The sequence below is a fragment of the Heliangelus exortis genome, chromosome 1 (genome assembly GCF_036169615.1).
Source record: "Heliangelus exortis chromosome 1, bHelExo1.hap1, whole genome shotgun sequence".
Lineage (NCBI taxonomy): Eukaryota > Metazoa > Chordata > Aves > Apodiformes > Trochilidae > Heliangelus > Heliangelus exortis.
In genome coordinates, this window is record NC_092422.1 from 122,067,658 (window position 1) to 122,088,745 (window position 21,088).

The following is a 21,088-nucleotide window of genomic DNA, read 5'->3' on the forward strand; positions in this document are numbered from 1 at the left end:
AATTCTATAGGATTAACATTGAAGACCTCAAAGAAGTTGGCCAGGAATGCTCTCTGTGGCCACACATTTTCCAAATCAGATCTGAACCCGTGACTGGACCTGCCACCAGCTCAACAGAAGGATGGAAATACAAGTCAGTAGGAGAGGGAACAGTGTAAGAGATCTGTCCTCTGAACTGGGACCCAGTTTGGGTATTTATTCCACCTTTCAAGCTTTTTTCCACTTACTTCATGTGAAAACAGGAGGAATATTTTTACTTTCTGTACAAATCTGCTTAGTGCTAGCCATTTTTTACAAAAATATTATTTTCAGCCTTGTCTCTTAGAACAGATTATCATTATTGTATTAATCTTTTTCTTTGTATGTATGATAGACTTAAGATTTCTGATTTCTGGGCTTTTGAGCCTCATGTAATAACAATGCACTTATGTAATATTTTTTATTATAATTGAAGCTTGCGGAATCATAAAACTGTGATTTATTTTTATTTAAAGGCCATGGGTTTAACTTCTTTTTTATTAAAAATTGTTTTTAAAAAGCAATTCAGCGCATACCCTGAGACACATCCTCAGAAGGGAAGGTGTATAGGTCTCAGTATTGACCAGTTTTTTTTTTTCATTGCATTTTCCTGATTTTTATTAGCAAAAAATGAAATTAGTATTTTTCCACTGAAATATTAAGGGTTATGGGCTACAAGTATAAAATTACAGTTATGTTTTTTATCTTTACCTGAGTCAAAAGTGCTAGCACCTGATATTTTCAGTCAGCCAATTCAACTAACGAGAAATTTAGGAAAATAATTTAATGACAAAAATGGCTTATCTGGCAAAGTCAGGACAGAAATTTCAGCAGCCTCTGTAGTACCAAAGGCTGTCCTGAGAATTTGTACAAAAAGTAATAGATCCTTACCTGCCTGAACCTGACCTGGTATGGATGGCAGCAGCTGAGCAGCCTTGTACCCCCACTGCTCTGGCAGCAAGTAATGGCAACTCAGAGCAGTGGAACAAATGGGGATTCAAAATAACCTCTACTTGCAGAAGACTTTTGGCCTCTGACTTCTCAGTAGCATTAAACTGGAGATCTGCAACTTATATTTGGGACAGGAGGGGGGTTGACACACAACCTAAGAAACACCAGTTTGTGATGATAACGTCCAGAAGTGGGACTTTATAGGCAGCCATCTGTCTTTGTGAAATGCTATCACCAAGACAACTGACATCTGTTTCCAGTTGGGTAATAAGGTGGTGCATATTTCCTATCATATGATTTTATGTGAAATCATAAGTCTCTTACAGGTCACTTCATAGGTGTAATAGGCAGTTGCTTCCACTGCGGAGGTGGGAAACCAGATTAAGTCTTGCTTCTGGCAGAGCTGCAGAGGGTCTCAGATCTCCTCTCGGTTGTCACATGCCTATGCTTTGCTGGATGTACAGGAAAATCCCTGCACTTTTTGAAATGGCAAAGGTTTATGGTAATTTAGGGTTGAAAGGACTCAGCAGCTGCAGTCAGGATGAGAAAGACCATGAAATATCTCTGTCAAAAAATGAAACAGAAGTTTAATATGGTTTGGACTGGATTTGGCTGTGTCTGGTATTGTTAAAGAACTGGGCAGTCAGTATCACAGCTGGCTCAAGCTTATTTATCTTTCAAAATATGCCAATTATTACACCATGTAATCTTGGTCAGTATGTAGGATATGAAGAATTTTTATCATATTTTCTTGGGTTTGGGTGTTTTGGGGTTTTTTGAGTTTTAACTGTTAACACTGACAGCAGTTTGCTGGATAGGATTTGTAAAATTTTGAACAGTTGTCCATGATGGGAATTTATACACCAAGTGTATCTAATCCTCTTTTGAATTTTGAGTTAAACCAGTCATGAGTATCATGAGCTTTACTGGTTGGTCTGGGCTCGCTTCCTGGGTGTTCTGGGCACTGCTATGTTTCAGAATTAGCCCTGTGGAGTGGCATTGTGGTAGGAAAGTGGTAATAATCAATGTACCTTCACTCACAATTCCAGAATAGCCTGGAGATTATTCCAATATGATCACCACTGAAATGATTTATGATTTATGAAGTTAATTCTGCTAGCATTCTGGGCTGTTTGCTTGCAGAAATAGGAAGATCATGCCTTGTTGGCTTGTGTTTACAATTTTTTTCTTTGTAAGTTCTGAAGCGTCTGGTGCTGCCACCAAAGGATCACTAGCACTGTTCTGATCACTCTCTAATTTTCCACTTGGTAGCTATTTCCTAGTGTTTGATTTTTGCTAGATGTTTAGTCCAGACCACTTGCTCTTTTGTGGTACTAATTTCAGCCACAGAGTAGCTTTTAAGATTGTTCCAAATGAATGTGATTGATGATGGGTTGAATTTTAGTAACCTTTATAATACATTAAAAAAAACACCCTAAAAGGTAGAATAGGATTAAAAATAAAATATTATTCAATCAGAAGAAAAGGTCTGGCAGAAGAATGTGGCAGAAAAAAGGCTTGGGTTTAGATGTAATAAGTTTTAATTCCAGCATCTGCACGTATGCAGACATCAGGGAGTTAGGGGGCTACATGTGTTTCTTTTTAAAAAACATCTGTCAACTAAGTTGAAAATCTAAATGCAAAGTGTTACATCAGTGACATTTGGGGATTTCCCACATTTCTGAGTGGAATTTCATTTTGAACTCTAATCATTGGAGAATATGGAGAAAAATAGGATTAAATTTTTGTGCCTGTATAATTTCTTTGGACAAATTACTTGCCCCATTCTCCTTTAATTATATTACAGCATCAGATATAAGCAAATGTATGACACAGGCTTGTATTTTTGTGGAAGAAGGCATGTCGTGCATATGCTTTGTTTTTTCATTGTCCCACTAATGAAATAACAGGCTGTGGAGTGCCTTAAGCTACTCTGAACAGTTTCATGACATGTTGTAGCTGATTCCTGCAGCCACAATGCAAAGCTCATTTCATTGTCATATGTGAAGTAGGCTACAATCCATTTGACAAAATGCTTCACTGCATAGCACTTAGGTGCATTGTATTGACTGTCCCTATAGCTCAGTGTTACTATGTTCACTGTAACTTGGTGTATAGAAGATATTAATGGGGAACTAACTTGGCTAAATAATTGCAAGACTTGTAACAGTTTTCTGAAACCCAGCATGAAGATATTTCTAAGATACTGCTTTAGGCAACTTTACCATTGCATACCACTGACCTATATTTGTGCTACTTGACAGTTTAGATAAATACTGTCAAGGATAATCCGTCATGGAACAGGTTTCCAGAGTTTCAGGGTGTTTTGTTAAACGCTCATAACTCAAATACAGAAATGTTTCAGAAAACACTATTTTATATTTGTCAATTGAGTTACCAGGTTTTCCGAGTAAGAAAAATTACTGGGGCTTCTACTTCCAGAAGAACACAGTCATCTTCATTTAGCTGAATATGTGGTCCAGAGGAGGCTGGGCTACATCTGCCCATTGGATGAGAACCATATGTTTCTATAAGCTGCATCTTTAAAGCTCTACCAGATCATATGTGGAGTGACCAACATTTAATAAAAAACCACCTAACTGTGGAAGAAACGTAGGAGCATTTACGGTGTTGAAAGATCTTTATTGCTTTCAAACTGAGCACAGTTTTTAGAATTATATAATGATTTAGACCTGTCTGCTGATCTCTTATGAGCAAACTCCCTCAAGGATCATGTTCTTTTTTTCTCCTGTTGTTTCACAGCTCTGTAAAGTCAAAGAGAATTGCTTTGTGGGGTTTGGTATAGCTAATAAGGCAGTCAGAATGTTGAGGACCTTGAAACAACCCAAGAACTGTATCTTCACTTAAACATCTCTGGGTAAATGTTCTTGATGAGGAGGAAACATTATGAAAGAAGGAAAATCACTGAAGTGCATTACCTGGGCAGTGTTTAAAGCAGCTGTATTCACGTATTTCACATAGTTAAATATGGAGGTAAACTGTGCACCCTTCTGTTTGACATTCAGTGTAAACTGCATACATAACAAAGTCTCCATGCCTCTGGCATCGATGTGTATGCTGCACTGTCTCAGTTCTACTCATGCTTCTCCAGATTGAGACAAATAGGAGAGCACATAGCAGGCTGTGGGACTCTGCAGCTTGGGTCTGCTCTTGAGGTGCAGGGTCTGCAATAACCCTGCAAGCTGCCTCAGAGAGGAAGGGCTCAATCTGTGTCATAGCCCATCACTTTTTAGGTGCCAAAAACTTGAACTTGATGTTCAACAATATCAGACAGCACGGAGTCATCCAACAGAAAGTATGGACAAATTAACATACACATGGATGAGAAGGAGTTGACCCTCCAAGAATAATGATGGTGTGTTGCTGTGCCATAACCTGAGATACTGGATCCAAGAGATGCTGTAGGAGAATTTGGGGTGTTTGGTTTTTATTTGTTCTCATGAATGGTAGCTGTTAGTGCTGCTGCCTAAACTGAGATTGTTGTTCACATAAGGGGTAGCATGTTCAGGGTTTTTTGAGGACTATTACTTCTAGGTTGAGTGAGAAATGCTTCTCAACTGAAAGGTGTTGACACGTGGTGGTCCTAAATATAGTGGGGAGAAGTCTTCTAAGAGGGAATGGAGGCAGCTCTGGTGTATGAAACCATATATAAAGTCTGGAAGAGTTACATGAGGACACTGCTGTTGACAGAGCAGAGGCTTGCTTCTACAATTAGGTCTGCTTTACATGCTGAAGCTGTTGTGGCCTTAAAGAATTGTGTTGAAATACTATTATATTCCCACTAATGCTTAAGTTTCCAATTTGTTGCTTCTGCCCTCTGTTTTTTTCTCAGAGCAGTGGTAGTTTTGTAGGTGGCAGGGACACAGAGAGATACAAGCAGGGAGTAGTTACAGTAACTTTGGAACACCTTTTTGGCATAGGTCTTGGAACTTGGTATTTGGACCTGTCCACTGGTGGTCATGTTTATGTGTAAAATGTTTTTTTCATTGTATCTGATAAAAGTAATAGACCTTCAGGACAAAGTTTGTCCATCCTATGATTCTTATGTAAGGTCAATTGTACAAGATAACGCTAACAGTACAAGTCATTCAGAGGTTACCCATGAAAGGCATGCCAAAGAGATTTAAAAGGCATAACATTTATTCCCTGGCTTGTTCCTTTCTCTCCCTTCTTGCCTTCTCTCTAAGGATTCTCTGGCTGTCCTTCACTCTCGTCGTCATCCACACCATGAATCCCTTTAATAACTTGCTGCTTGCGTGTACCTATACATTTCCTTCTCTACCTATACATTTCCCCCCTCCCTTGTTTTTGCTCCCAATATGCTGCCATCTCTTCCTGTTTTTTCCTTTCCTCTTTACTCATTTTTGAGCCTTTTTTTTTCTACCCACATCTATATCTGCTTTGTTTGCATCCTTTTACAGAGGTTTCCCTCTTTTCATCTTGCCTCTTATTTTCTCTACTGACTGTTTGCCTTGTGCTACTCACTGTCTGCTTAGGCAGCATAGTAGACTGATTAAAGAGAAAATGGCTTTACTCTGAATGGATCTTCATTTAATGATTGCAATATATTCTTTTTAACAAGGTATTTTTGTTATTGTTTCAGGTCTTAAAAATTAGCCTGATTGGCCACCGAAAACGTGTTTTGGCATCTTTGGGAGACAGGCTTCACGAAGATCCTCCTCAGAAACCACCTCGGTCAATAACCCTCAGGGTGAGTCCCCATGAAAATTTGTTGCATTTCTTGAAAAGTCAGAAAGCATTTCATAGCATTCACATGAAAACAGTGTCCACTTCGAGTGGGGTTCAACTTGCTTCCTTGCTGTCTGTTACTCTTATCTGGTTGTGGTCTGATGACCCATTCCTACTGTGTTCTTTCCAGGGGCACTCATATCTACACTTTTTATTTTGGTTTTTTAGGTCACACCTTTTGTATCTGCCTGGATCTGCTTATTTTCATGGGGCTGCATTTCTGACGGGAATCTCACTTGGGACTAAAGTTCCAAATGTCAGAGAGTGTCCATCCTCCCAGGTTAAATTTCCTGGTGTAAAGAGAAATAGAGAAAGACAGAATGAGGGCTTATTTTTACATACACTTACAATTTCTGTGACCAGCCTGTTTTCACCCTGCTTATTCTCAGGTGACACATATAGACATTTGAGATACCTCTACTAATTCAGCCAATTTCCAATGCTGTGTTGAAACAGGTCTGACAAGTCTGTAACACCCTGCTCTAAGGCACATTGCACATACGTGTGGATATTTTTCCTGTATGTTATTTTTAAGTATTACATGAGGGATTCCTGATGCATGGCAGGTGTTAAAACACTACCAGGACAGAGGAAACATTTGAAAGTCACAAATTTTTGCTCAGTACTTCCAGTGCTCTGGAGAGGGGAATCAGTTCTTCTTCAGCAGGTGGGAAAGTTTTCACAGCCCATGTTATTGGTTAGGACTCTATATTCTCAGTTAATAGTGAAGAGAAAACTGGATGTCCTCAATCTGTAGTCCAAATGATAAAAAGATTCTGTGGTCCAAATGATAAAAAGTAGTCTGCTAGTCCACAGCTAGAGCTACTGATGCATACAGGTGCTAAACGTCATTTTTCACCTCATGGTTTTGAAAACTTCACAGAGAATTCTCAGGAGATGGACATGAGTTTGGATTAAGGTTTTCTTTCCCATCAACTTGTACTATACCATTTCACATGAAACAAGAACAAAATATTTAATCTGTAGTTTGCAATATTTTTTAACTTGAAAATTGGTTTATATAGACTATCTGTTGCTACTGGAAAATGGATTTATATAGAATCATAGAAAGGCTTGGGCTGAAAGGGACTTTTTAAAAATCATCTAGTTTCAACTCCCCTGCGATGGGCAGGGACACCTCCCACTGGATCAGGTTGCTGTAGTTCAGTAGAAAATATAGTTGGCTGTTTAAATAGGCTACTTTTAAGGTCCCAAGGTCAACCTAAGAACAGCTAACACATCTTTTTCAACTCTTTTTGTATTAGCTTTTAATATATTTCTAAGGAAAAAAATCATTAAATATTGAAGAAAAGCAACAAACATAAAAAATATCCACAATATTCCCACAATAACTGTGTACTAAGGAAAGTTATTTTGATTTCAAAGGCGTATAACCAGAAGTTAGAAAAAGCTAGATCTCAGGTTACCCATGCAATCTGGCTTGCCTTCTCTGAGTGCATTATAGTCTTTACAGGAACAGTTTCCATGTTATTCATGGAACCCCATCCTCACCCAGTTAGCACTGGAGTCTGGAATTTAAACGGAAGGAGCAACAGTTCAGGCTGAAAACTTGGAGAGGAAACATTACAACAGTAATGATAGTTTAACACAAAAATTAATTCACTATTGAGAATTCCTCTTTTTAGGAACTGATTAGGCAAACATCTGTGGGGCATGAGGTGCACCTAGGTGGTCTGGGGAAGGATTTCTTAAGCTCCCTTCCAGCCCTGACCTCTGTGGTTCCGTCTTTATGGGACCAGCAGGACTGAAAGGCAGGGATGAAGCAGATTTCCACAGTGAAATACACCTCCTTCACAACAAGGTGGAAACATGAGCAGAATACCTGGTGAATAATACTAGCACAGTACTGAGGGCCTGAGAGCACCATGCCTGGTCTGCAGATATCTTCAGGAGATGAGAAGGTGGGTAGAGATGACGAGAAATGAAGGGACAGGGTGGGAGAGAGGCTCATGATTAGAGGAAGAGCTGTAGCTATGAATATAAAGATTTACACCTGTTTCTGCCACAAAGTCCTTGGATAATGCTTGGTAAGTTACTTAGGTAATTGCCTCATAAACAGCCACTAATTGTATGTAACTGACATTCTGCATATTTGACTGGAGTCTGGAGTCTGATTTATACAAGTGCTGAGCACACAGTGCTGCAAATTAGACCAAAAGAAATGGAGTTTTGAATATAAGCACTATGAAACTCAGGCAAATGGATGTTGTAATTGGGCATCCAAAGTGGCTGATGTTTTTTAACCTTTGTCTGTGTGTCTCAGGTCCCCCACACTAAAGTGGTGATTATAAAATGCCAGAAGTCACAGGTGTGGGGAAAATAAATTGACTGGCATTTGTAAAGCACTTACGAGCATCATGAAAATGACGCTATTACTCATCCTATCTTCAGAGCAGGATTTGAATAGAGTTTAGGCAAGAGGTTTGTGGCCACAAAACAGGGTGAGAATGAAATACTGACTACATGATAACTAATGATAGCACAGTGCTGAGTATATGACAATATGCTGCACAGTTGAGGATCCATCTGTGCTGTGAAGGACGACTTTGGGAAGACAGCATAAAATCATACAATTACATACTGTTCCATAGTGCAGAGGCACTGTAATTTTTTTACTTCTTGACTGTGTAATTCTTGTCTGTATTGCCTTGCTAACAGCAGTCCTTCCATACAGATTTCTGAGTCAACTACCTCTTTATGTGCAGTTTGGTAAAATATGAAAAGCTCTGTGAGACTTGGAATCTGTATGTCCATAGTCCGGGCATCTGTCACTTTGATGTGCTGATGGCCCTATCAGTCTGCTGACAGAGTGTGAGTCATGATATAGAGCAGAAAGAGGTTACCTACCTGGCTGGAGGGGCAGGCAGCAGGCCTTAGAAAACATCTCACTTGATGCCCTCATGTTATTTTCAGGACAGAGGCATCTGCACCATCTACTCAGATTTGGGCCTTTGAAGGACCCAGGGGTAGGTTTTAGAGATTATGCCTCACCAAATCTTCTGAGCATGTGCAGACTCCAGCTTTTCAGAAGCTTTTAACTGGGTCAAATGTAGGTGGATTTCTGTTAAGGAGGGAAGAAGACTATTCCTAAGAGGAAAATACTCCTATCTTTGCCCTGGGAAATGTCAGGTGTTTGTCTCATATCACAGGAAAGCTAGAGAAATAAAAACCAAGGAACATCTTGGTTAATTAGAAGTTGCTAAAAAGCTGGTTTTAGTCAACCACCATGGAAAATACTTACCTGTTACTGTGTAAGGAATAATGTCATGTAGACATTATTTCAAACATTATATCAATTTCAAACATTAATATCAGGTGGTATTGTCACTTGAACACGTACAGAGAATTGCAACTTTCTATTTGGAAGAGATTATGGCATCCGGTTTCTTGCACTAGATCTTGTTCCTTTAACAGCACGGAGTAAAGTACCTCGATGCCTTACAGAATTAGGCTTGCTTCAGTGTAATCATTCATGACATATCCACTTTCATTCTTTCTTGCAATAAAAATGAAGGGTTTTTTACCCTTCATGCACACTGGAGCAAGCCTTCACATCCTGTCAGTGTGTAATATCTTCAGCCCCTTCTTGTTGTTCAGTATTAAATATAATATTACAGAAATAACTTAGACAAGGTCTGCACTACGCAAACCCACTCTTGGGTATGTTCTCAGCCTCCAGAAAACTTCATGTCAGAGAAGTCTCTAGAGTCAGAGGAACTGAGCCCAGTGACCTATATCATGAGAGAGGAACGTGTTTCCCCATCCAGTTGCTACAAGAAGTGTTTTGCAGTCCTCACAGGGTTGGTGTGTGCCAGCCTGGCTGGCCAGTGCACTGTAGCTCCTCTCCTGCTGATTGCAGCCTCCAAGACAGTGAAGTTGGATGCAAACATTTGTAATTGGGGTTGGAACGAGTGATACATAAGAACAGGTATTTCCAGACATATGTGCAGTGGCTGGCTGGGAGCAGCGTGGTGGCAGATCCTGGTAAAAATTTATAAGCAGGAGGATCTAATAAGGTAGAGGTCATGTATCAATTTGCTGTGGTACTTGCACACCGACTGATGCAAGGTCATAGTTCAGCACAAATTACAAGAAAAGCCTGGTACAATATTTGTACTCAGGTGCTTTCATGCATTCCAGGAATTGTTATTCAGCTTCTTCCTGATATCCAGTTCTTCAAGTTAAAGGGATGTTCTGTGAGACCTATAAAAATTGCAAAGTGTCTGTATTTTGTAAATGTTTGCGCATTTCTTTTTTTCCAGCAAGAGATGTTACTAGAGTTCAAACCACTTTCAAATCACTTCCACTGCTCAGTGTGGCTGCTCAGAAGTGATGAGACTGTATTTCATCTCATAAATAGCTGGTTCTAAATCATGGCTTTATTTAGGTCTTGATAAGAAGTAACTTGCTGTTTTATCTCTCCAACAGTCCTAGAAAGGACTGTATTACACAGGGAGGTTTTGGAGAGAGATTTTGCCACTGGCTTATGTAAATAGTGAATTATTTTTCCTTCCACATGGGCTCTGCACCTTAGGTAGGAAATCTCAAAAATTCATCCATAGTAACCTTTACTTGAGGAACTATTCTTTACATTTTTTTAGCATGAGTAATTAAAATACACTATTTAATTCATGGTTTGAAGTCAGCAATATGCTATTCTTAGTATGATGTATTTTTCTCCTCTCTGTGCAGGAACCCAGTGGTAACCACACTCCTCCTCAGTTGTCTCCATCACTTAGCCAAAGCACTTTCACTACTGGTGGCTCCCTGGACGTTCCCCACATTATCATGCAGGGTGATGCAAGGAGAAGAAGAAATGAAAACTATTTTGATGATATTCCCCGGTCAAAGCTGGAGAGGCAGATGGCACAGGTAGGGTTAAAACGATGCCATTGAAAGGCTGTGTCTTGCTGCAGTTGCTTACAGACCTAATCCTAACCATAGCTGTGGGTCATATATGAAGGCTGAATTGTAAACCACAAAGATTGACAGCTTTTCCAAGCTATCTGTTCCAGTTCTCTGTTTCAAATGGAGTGAGTTGGTGTGCAGTTTCTCCCGAGAGGCAGAATTTTGGGGGTGTTTAGGTGCCTGGAGGCAGAGATGGAGGTGTGTCCTGCACACCAAAGGATGCAGACTCCCACCAGCATTGACTCTGCTTTTTGTAAGAAGGTGCAGATTTCTGAGCAACCTAGATAAAAAAGAGCTGACATCAGTTCACTGCCAGAGGACTTAAGGGGTGATGATTGCTGCATTTATTAATGGAGAGGGTCAGCATTCTGCTAAACTTTGTGATCTGGGGGTGTTCTTGAGTGTTTGAAAAAAAACCTGCAACCACACATTTGAGCATAGCAAAAGCACCAGACTTGGGTGGATGTTAATCTGTTTATGAAAAAAAGCCTGAAGCAGTCTTCATGGCTAAATTTTTTGCACCCAATCACAATAAGGGTACTGAGAATTTTGAATCAAGTATATGTTGACCAGAGCAGAGGGCAGTAAAGTTAAGCTTGGACAGCCTATTGGCCATAGGATGAGCTCAGCTGTTTTAGGGTTTTTTTGTGGTGCCTGAAAATGAAAGGCAGCCAGGTCTTCAGCCAAGCGGTGCTTTGCAGCGCGTGTTGGAAGCAAAGCTTTGATTTCCCATCAGAAGCAGATGGGCAGCCCATGTGATTCCTGGAGTGGCTGATTCCTGGAGCTGCTGCCTGCTGCCCTGCGTGAGGCTTCGCAGTGGTTCCCCCCTGCCCCAGCCCAGCAAAGAGCCCCTGTCCAAAATTCAGCCTGGAAATGGAAGCAGCTATGCAAATAGGTTAACGTAATGAGCTAAAGGCTGTAGCCTCCCAGCTAATTGCATGAACAAGAAGTAATTAAATAAACAGGCAGAACAAGGTGCTGCTGTTACCTGGGAGCACAGAAACAAATTGAATTCCATTTGTTCAGGGGACATTTCTAGGGAAGTGAAATTGCATTTGGTTTGGGTGGGGCCAGTTCCTTGCCTTAGTTTAATATTCTAATTTTCTGCTGTATGATCTTTATTGTACAGAATTAAGGGGAAAGTTGCCTAGTGAATGGGATTGTTTTATAACCAAAGTCTGCTAGGCTTTTTTGGCTAGAACAAGGTTGAGTTGAAGACCAGCAAGGAAAAGCCCAGTTTGTAACATGAAAATACTTCTTTGAAGGTCATAAAATTTAGGTGTTTGAGTGTGAAACACACACTTGCTCATAGCTGAGTAAACTGGTTCTACTTAGTTCATTTTATCACTTGGTTGACAAATCCCTATTCTCACTTCCTCTTTTAGTCACTTAAACTGAAGGGGAAAAAAAAAAAACAAACCTGAATCCAAAAACCATACTATCAATTCTTTTTGTCATTTTTTCACTATTTTCCTGTTTGAAGTCCTGATATTCTCAAGAGACATGATAAACTCCTGGCACCTCTTGGTACATAAATGGATGGCACCTGGAGATTTTCTCTGGGATGTTAAAAATTCCTTTTCCAGAAGGACTATGAGATGTTGCATATCCAAAGAGAAAACTGAGTAGTTAATATTTATACAACTCCAAACCAGTTACATGCTGGGATTTTCTTTGTGTGTGTGTGTGTGAGTGTGTACCCACCAAATGAATTACTTTTGGTGCCTTCTTTCTAACTTTTACTGTGGAATATAGCAATCATCCTTTGGGACTCCAAAGGGGAAAATGGACTCAGATTAAATCTGTAAAATGGTGTTCTGTGTTAGTCCCTGAACTCCAGTCTGTTTGGAGTCTTTCTCAGCTCTGCCCCCAAATTCTTCATTCCTGATGTATGTAAAATTCCCTTTGACTTTAATGGGAAAGTCAATGACTCCCTCTGGTGATCATTCTTACTAAATTGGACTCACCCCATTAAGAGGCTAATCAGGGATTTCATCAACCATTCTGGCCCCAAAATAGATTTTTAAATTTATTTTTTGCAATATGTGCTTTGATAAAATATGGTATATTTCCTTCAGTCTTTTCCCCTAAAGCCCCTTTGAAATTAAAGGTAAAATAATTGTTTCTGGGAAACAAAGGAGATCCAAGTGATTTTAACATGAGCCTTCTGCTCCATGTTTTATCCAGCAACTCCCTCCTTGCAGTTTGCAGGTTCCTTTGGCTTTTGTCAGATCAACAAGAACTTCTGAGCTCATACCAGTCCTGCTTTCCAGAAAGAGTACTTCTCACAAACAGAATAATCTACAGTGATTACTGGAATTGCTTTGCAGATATTCTTTGTCTTAACCCTTTCTTTGCTATGCTGTTTGCATGCTGCTGTATGAATGTGCATGTTTATGGGATGCTACAGTAGACTGAGATTCATAAAAACGTCTTTTATGCTGTGATTTATTTAATTTTTTAAATTTATTTTAAAGGGTTTCAGGTGTGTTCTTCATTATGAGATTGATGGGTGTTCATATGGCCCTGAAGAGAGAGGCCAACATGGTATTGAGGTTTTATTCATGGTACTGCTCTCATGAACTTGATTTTGTCAGAAGTGTTGGATAAAGCTATTTTAAGCCTCAGCTGAAAATCTAAAGTCTGAAACTATTGTGAAAACATGATGAGATCTGGTATTTCCATCTGTACTATGGCCTATGATTTCACCAAACTTTTACATGAGAATCATCAAGCATGTTTATCTTTGCATTGGATAACAACCAGTGTTTCTTAAAACAATGAGTACATCAATTTAAATCTGGTTTTCTTTGATTTGCTGAATGGGTTAAAAAAAATTACCTAAACTAGAATAAAATCTGCTTGTAAGTAATACAACACTTAGTTTCCTGGGGGAAACATTGATTAAATTTACTTAAATTTACTTAATGTGGGTGGTTTTGTCTCAAGGCCAGCATGTACCTTCATTCACAGTCCCTAGCAGACTATTTGAGACCTAGGAGGGGAAAATCCTAATATAAACAATGAATCTAACCAGTTTAGGTTCCCCACTGGAATAGGTTAGGTTGTCCAACTCTCAAGCTGGTCATCCAAACCTGAAAGTCTTTGACATCTGGTTGGATAAATCTCAGCTGCCAAAAAGATAATATGGATGATTCTGAGATGGTTTGTTTTCAAAAAAAAAAACGGGAAAAAAACCCCAGGAAGGATTGAGTAGTCTGAGTCATCGTTGACTGTGGATGTTGAATTCTGAGGCTGCAGACTGTAGATTAATACGAACAAATTAAGGTAGTTTAAAATAGCTGAGGTTGCTCTTAAGATTGCCTAAACCTTTAAAATAGAATTGAAATCACATGGGCAAAGCCAACCAAAAGCAATAGGAGGAGTCGTGTTGAAAGCATCATGCTTTTCATTCACCCTTGAAATCATGGAGAAGAAAAAAGAAAATATTTGCAGGGAAGAGCTTTGGAGGTTAAAAGGCAGCATAGCAAAGTTCATTAAAATGTCAGGTCTCCAGGATTCATAATTCTCCAGGCAGCAGAGAAGCTTCAGGTACTAGATGCAAGCATAGCCCAGACTGCCAGCCCCGAGGCTGTTGGTGTTTATTGCAGCAGCCTGTGCCATGTGTTGCTTTGAGCCACCATCAAGCATCTCAATGTGGTGTTCAGAGCACTGCACCAAGCTGGGGCTGAAAGCATCCTTTCTGGGGGCTGATGGGCAGAGAGGAGCAGGGAGCACCTCTTCTGCCCACACTGCTCCTTGCAGAAGCAGAGATGGGTCAAGCATCGCCCCCATCCTGATCCATACTCTCCCCATGGGGCGGAATCTGTTGCTGTGCCCCAAGATGGAAGAGGTCTGTCATTTTGTGTGGTGGGCAGGGGCTTCTTCAGGGAGAGCTCCAGGCTGTGTCTGGCTCTGGGATTAAAAAGAAAAAAAAAAAAAAAAAAAAAGAGTAATGAGTCAGAATAAGCTTTCTGGTAGGATAAACTTAGTCATGGTCCATATGGGGGGGCACCCCAGAGGGCTGCGATGGGAGGATGTCGTAACAGAGGGATCTCAGAGGGTTGGAAAAATTATTCACAAAAGCTGGCAGGAGAAGTTCTTTCTCAGAGATGCTGAACCCAGACTTAATTTTGAAAGCCTTTCTGGGTTCTTTGGTCCCATAGCCTGAGGGCTCTTGCTTTTTTTTTTTTTTTTTTTTTTTTTTTTTTGTAAAAGACAAGATAGTTTAAATGCAAGGTCATTGTAATGACTGGGTAGTAAGTTTGAAGTAAAGCTACCCTGATTATTTGGATTCTGCTTTGTAACATTATTTTGTGAGATAAAATAACTCCTTGCAGAATTAGGACTGATATGCAGGAGATGGTAATTTAAATGGAGTTAGTACTGGAGATCCTTTATCTAACATAGAGCAAAAGTGTAATAAAACCAGAAACAGAATTAGGGAAGGGAAGTTTTAGGAAAACTGTGAAATATTTCTGCTTTCTGAAATAATGCCTTCAAATCCAAATATTTCACAAATGCTAATGCATTCATGTTTCCAGTGCACTGTGGGGCTATGGAGTTTTAAGTCATGTTTTCCATTTCATCGGTAAGAAAACTGAAGTGCAGTGATGCTGCAAGTTGGCTAAGGTGACACTAAAAGGTTGGAGAAGCCAAAATAAAAACTCTCACCCACCTTTAGTTTTTTAGTTTTTTAACTTTTAACCAACGTATGACCGTTTATTTTATTTATTTATTTCCTTGATTCCTCTTTGTTTTCCTGTCTCTTTTGCTTTGAAAGGATTTAAAGATTACAGTGAATGAAGCAAAGTATTCCCAGGAGAGTATTGGTGTGTAAAATGAGATTATCTTAGAAGCAATGAGGAATGGGTTTTATGAATGGCTGCAATTACTGGTGGAATAGCAGAATTCTTTACCAGTGGATTTAAGAAGCAATATATAAAAAATATGTTTGTCTAGTTTATTTCATGCTGTTGTTGTTTCTAAGGTTTCTTAGTTCCATTTTAAATAAGCATAAGATAGTGTATGTTGTGAGGTTGAACAGACAGCCATTTTAAATACAAGTATGTAAAATTCAAAAAAAATATTCCAAGATTCATATTTTCAGTCCCATTTCATTTTAATATGGAAAGATGACTGAACTACAAAGACCTTCAGTATAACATCAAAAGAAAAATGCTTAGCTGAATCTATTTTTGATGCATGGTGTAGCTGCTACTGACAGCTGTCTTTTTAATTCAGATAGATATTAATGCCACAGAGGGCTGTATCTTGAACTGTAAATTCCAACAAACTTTATCTGTAAGCCCTTGCAGCATTGTATTTTAATGGGCAAGTAAACTGATAAAGATATTATAAAAACATAAGTGATTTCTGTCTGAATAAAAAGATGCATTTTTTTTTTCAAGACTAAGCTAGCATTTTAGAAATAAAAACGTGGGATGTGGATCATACCTACATGCTGCTTCAGCATATGGAATTAAGGAAACCGCTTCTATACTGGGTATTAATGATCCAAACTGAAGCCATAAATACTACATTGAGAAGGGGACAGATGTTCTTTCAAGGTGTGGACAGATGTTCTTTCTTAATTTACTGTTTCTCACAGTCATTCTTTTGAGCTAGAAGCTCTGCATTAGAAAAATTGTATGAAAATTGGATGAGGATTATATGAAAAATGGAAATGAGATAGTTTCTACTGTCAAATAAGCTATTCTTATTGAAAACTTTAATAATTCAGAGTCCAAGATGAATTTTAATATCTAACATTTATGTTTTTGAGCTGCTGGAGGAATGTTGCATTTAATGTTTGACATGCTCTGCTGAAAGAGCCTGTTTCTTTTCATGGGTTTTTTGGTTTGGTTTGGGGTTTGGTTTTTTTTTATGAAAATGTGGATACCTGTATCTAATGTTTAGGGACCGAAGACTCATAGACTTTATTGGTGGTATTTATCCAGAAGTTTATAACATCTATGCCAAGCTATAATGCTGAGGTTCACTTATAGCCAGCAGCACCAGCTGAATGGGCACCTCATTCAGAAGAGGCTTGGCTGTTCACCCCAGGTCGCAAGGTCAGAGCTGCATCTGCAAAGCTGCAAAGCTGCACGTCCAGGAGCTGGGCAGGGCATCTGCATCCTTAGAAAACCACTGGGAAGACCCTCAGTTGGTCCTTCATGGCAGGGACCTAACACTTGGGTTACAGGATCAAAATCAAGTGAAAACTGGCTGCCTCTTAGAGAAGATCACCACGGCATGAAGGAGGGTGTAACCTGGGTGAGAGAGAAGCACAGCTCTGCTGTTGGTCTTCTCTCATCAGAGGAAAAGAAAAGATGGCTGACTCTGGAGGAAGATGTGGAGATGCACAGAACCTAGAGCATCGGCCCTGGCATGGGAGGTTGGCTTTGCTCCTCGCCCCTGCTGCTGGCTAGGGGGAGCAGTCTTTGCTGGCTCGCTCTGGTCCTGGGCCACCCTTCTTCTCTCCAGGAGTGTGCTGGCCGTGGCATGCATGTTCATGTGAAAGAAACCACACTGGGTGCTGCCGACAGGGTGCACTGTGACCTGGAGCAGGGTGTCACTGCTCACATCCATCACCCATCGCCCATCCACAAGAAATCTGGTCCGGGATGCCCAGTGGTTTTCTGGAAATTCCTGTGTAAAGTATTTTCAGGAGAAGTAAAAGAAATATACCCATGCAAAACATAAATACTTGTTCTACTAAGAAGTTTTATTTCTAATTTCTTCTTGTCTAGAAGAAACACTGATTTCTGTGTTTCTCTTCACTCTCTGGGTCTGAAGATCTTGTTCTTGAAGGAAAAGCTGCACTTTTTCCTGCTGGTAAGACAGGCTCTATCCAGAGCTCTGGGAACATTCAGGGAAGCAACATCTATTGAGATGGTACAACTGCTCTCCCACAGTCCTAAAACTTTTACAGTGACAATTACAAAAGAGGCCAGACAGCCCCATTCATCTGATCTTCATTTGTTTCCTTCAGCTGTTGTACCTTGAAGGATTGTTTGCCATGCCAAAGTTGATTTTTCTGGGATTTGATCCAAAATTCTCATAATTTCTGGAGCTAGACTGAACTAGAGTTATCGACTTAGATAATGTGCATCAGAGGGAGCAGGTTTTGCTGCTGCTCCTCTCCTTCCCTCTGCACTTCACTGGGGCCGCAGTGCCAGGGAATGGGAGCAGTTTCTCAAGGCTCAGCCCTTCTGTGAGGCAGCAGAAGAGGTGGTGGCAGAATAAACCCCAAGGCCCGTTCAGTAGATTGTCTTTTTCCCGTGCACCAGCTCTATGATGTGGAAGTGCAGGAGAGGACAAGCCTTGCTCAGGAGAGTTGGAGAAGGGAGCAGAAAATCAGGAGTCACCAACAAATGTATTGGATCATCCTGGGGATGAACATACTATTGGAGGCCCGTGTTTACCTAACCATGGCCTGGGGTTTTCTAGACTTTTGTTTGTTGTTACTTTCTCTTGAATCCCCTCAATGTGCCTCTATCCTCCTTGAAGTGCAGTGGCTAAAGCTGGATCCTGCCCTATATGAAAATTCACTCATTGTTGCATATGACACAGGAGTTCCTTCCCATCTTTTACAATATGCTACTTTTTAAAAATGTCGGAATTTTATTTAAAATAGTGGACCAGGGCCACCAAGCTGGTCAGGGTCCCTGAGGAGAGTCTGGGAGATCAGGGCTGGTTGGAGAAAAGGCAACTTTGGGTACAAAAACTGGAAGAGAAGAGGTGCTGGTTGGATGGCACGAAAAACATCCTCTCCCTATGAGGACAGGCAAGCAGGGACAGAGGTTGCTCAGAACAGCTGTCCCATCTCTGACATTGGAGGCTTTAGGTCTTGACTGAAGCCCTGAGTTACCTGACAATGGTTCTTGCTTTAAGATGGATTTGGAATGGAAACTGCCTGAACTTCCTTCCACGTTGAATCATCCTGTGATGTATTTGCTTATTTTTTTGCGAAACCACTGTGCTTAATTGGAAGTATACTAAAGCTTCTAGATCTTTTCATGTGCTTTCCCCACCTCCCAGTTAAATTGCTCTGACAATTCATTTGCTGTTTTATTTGTGTATTTAATCTTACATTCCCAAAGAATACTTTTGTCTTACTGAATTTCATCTAACTGGTTTCTGTAGTTCATCAAATCCATTTTCAGTTCTTACTCCATCCTGAAAAGTCCCTTACCTCTGTATCTTTGCTAAAAAAGCCTTAGCACTCCTCCAAGCCAGTGCATGGAGCAAATCATTGCAGATTGGCTTGGCATGTTCCAGTTCAGTTTTGCACCAATAGTTACTTTCTAAACATGCATTTCAACTTCTTGAGTGACCCTACATTTTGATTCTGTCTAGTTTGTGTATTAGAAACATCATATGTCACCACATCAGGAGTCTCACAGTCAGTGTCAGAGTCCTGCTGTGTTTCTCCTTGCTGATGATGATTTAGTCAGCCAGTTTACCAGCAAAGGAAAAAAATTTGATCTGAGATTATCTATACTGAACAACCTCATCTTGAATTTTTCGTGGCCCACCTGTAGAAATTCTGTCTGGTATCACCTGGCAGGCAAGATCATGCTTCTTCTTTGTTACCCTCCATAGGTAAGGATATACACACACAGTACACATTTTCCTAAGTATTTATTTCAGGTGCCCAGGAGTGAAGTCAGAAGGTCTTATAGACCAGGAGGACCAGGGTGATGACTGGATTTTTAAATAATTTGTGTATTAACTTGCTGGTCCTTGCAGTTAGGCTGGCTGTAACTTTCCAAATCTTTTTCTTCCATCTCCTGTATTCTTTTAGCCCTTCTTTGGTCCTTTTGGTATCTTCTGACTTTCTGAGCATAATTGCTCATAGTTTAGGTGAATCTTGGATATCTCCTTAAGTGCTGTTGAATTCAGCTGTGCTGAATGTATCAGGACTGCCTTCCACCCAGCTCTTGTTCCATCGGCATCTACTGTCCAACTCTTCTTTTCTGCTGCTTTCTTCCTTTCTTCTCCTTTAAAAGCATATGGTTTCCATGATCGGTCTTACTGGTGTGTGATCAGATTTAGTACAGGTACTCTCTGTCTTCAGATTATCAACCAAATTTTCCATGTCTAAGGGATGAAGCCTAAACTAAGTTCTCCCTAGACGATTTTATTTACCTCATGAAACATTCAGTTGCCTCCAGTGCACACCACGACCTTGAAGACCTGTGTGTGTACTGTTCTACAGCTTTTCCAGTAAATATATAAATAGTTAGAAGCAGGTGGAAGTGTACAAACCCTTTGTAATATGACTGGCTACTGACTCTACAACAGGTGTCTGAAGTAATTATGCACTATTGTCTTATGTCACAGAGGAAGATAGCAATAGGAAATATTATTTCTTAAGTGATGCATTTCCTTGAAATCAAGCAGATTAAGTTTAATATATAAAAGAAGTGAAAATGTCCTGAATTCTTTTAATAGATGGTCATAAAATGATCATGTTGGAACTGCAATTGCTGAGGAGCAAAGGAAGACAGATGAGTGTCCCATGATAACTAGATGTGGAAAACTTTTGTGTATGGAACATCTATAGCTAAGGTACTCGTAAGCATTTATCTTTAGGAAAGAATAAGAGCATGTTTGATACTCATCGGAAAATATCTGATGATATTTTTTTGTTCTTCTTTACCATATCATTAGGAAAATATTCTTTGTTAAACTCACTTTTTCACAGAGCCTCTCTGTCAGTGGTATGGATTACCCAAGTGTATTTATGTTTATTATGGTGGACGTGCATGCAGAGATTGAGTTATTTTCCTTCTTTTTGAGGGCATATGTTTTGGGAGCTGAAAATTATTAGTGTTTGAAGCTTAATCCCAGTTCTCCCTCCTACTGCCTATTTTCTGGCCTCAGATACTCACTTAACCTTTTTCCTTTCCTTGATTACTTCCTCTTCAGCACAGGGGTATGCAACTTTTAGTACTTCTGGGGATTTCATAATTCATTAAAAAAATTCAGTACTTTGAAGACATAAAATATGTATATAGTAAATGCTAAATATTTTTACAGTGGTGCAAAGAAAAGGTTGGCTTCTGAATTTGAATTCATTACCTTCCGTAAAATTAATGTTCCTTCTGCAGTGCATTTCAGTACCTCAGTCATTCAAACATTAATGAGGGCAAAACTGAGTAATGAGTTTTGCACTGCTGCCCTTCAGACTGGGCATTCATACAGTCATGGGAAATTCCTAGTCTCTGCTGGTCCACTTGATTCATTATAGACTTAATAAATCAAGTCACCTATGTTTAAAGATGATTTAGCTTAATCCTAGCTCTTCCAAACCTTTAATTCTGGATGTAGGTCTGTGTGATAGGGGCAGTTCACTTGAACAGTCCTTGGAGCAGAGACCTGGACTCAAAACTTGTGTTCACACCTTGTGTTC

The 21,088-nt window shown here is 39.8% G+C and overlaps 1 protein-coding gene across 5 annotated transcripts in view; it reads left to right on the plus strand.

Moving 5' to 3' along the window:
• ANKS1B (ankyrin repeat and sterile alpha motif domain containing 1B) overlaps window positions 1–21,088 on the plus strand; it is a 414,385-nt gene that overhangs the window by 354,667 nt on the left and 38,630 nt on the right. For all 5 annotated transcript variants that reach the window (XM_071764199.1, XM_071764208.1, XM_071764216.1 and 2 more), the window contains 2 exons: window positions 5,594–5,701; window positions 10,453–10,632. In XM_071764199.1, coding sequence (XP_071620300.1) covers window positions 5,594–5,701; window positions 10,453–10,632 — 288 coding nt within the window. The remainder of the gene's footprint in view (window positions 1–5,593; window positions 5,702–10,452; window positions 10,633–21,088) is intronic.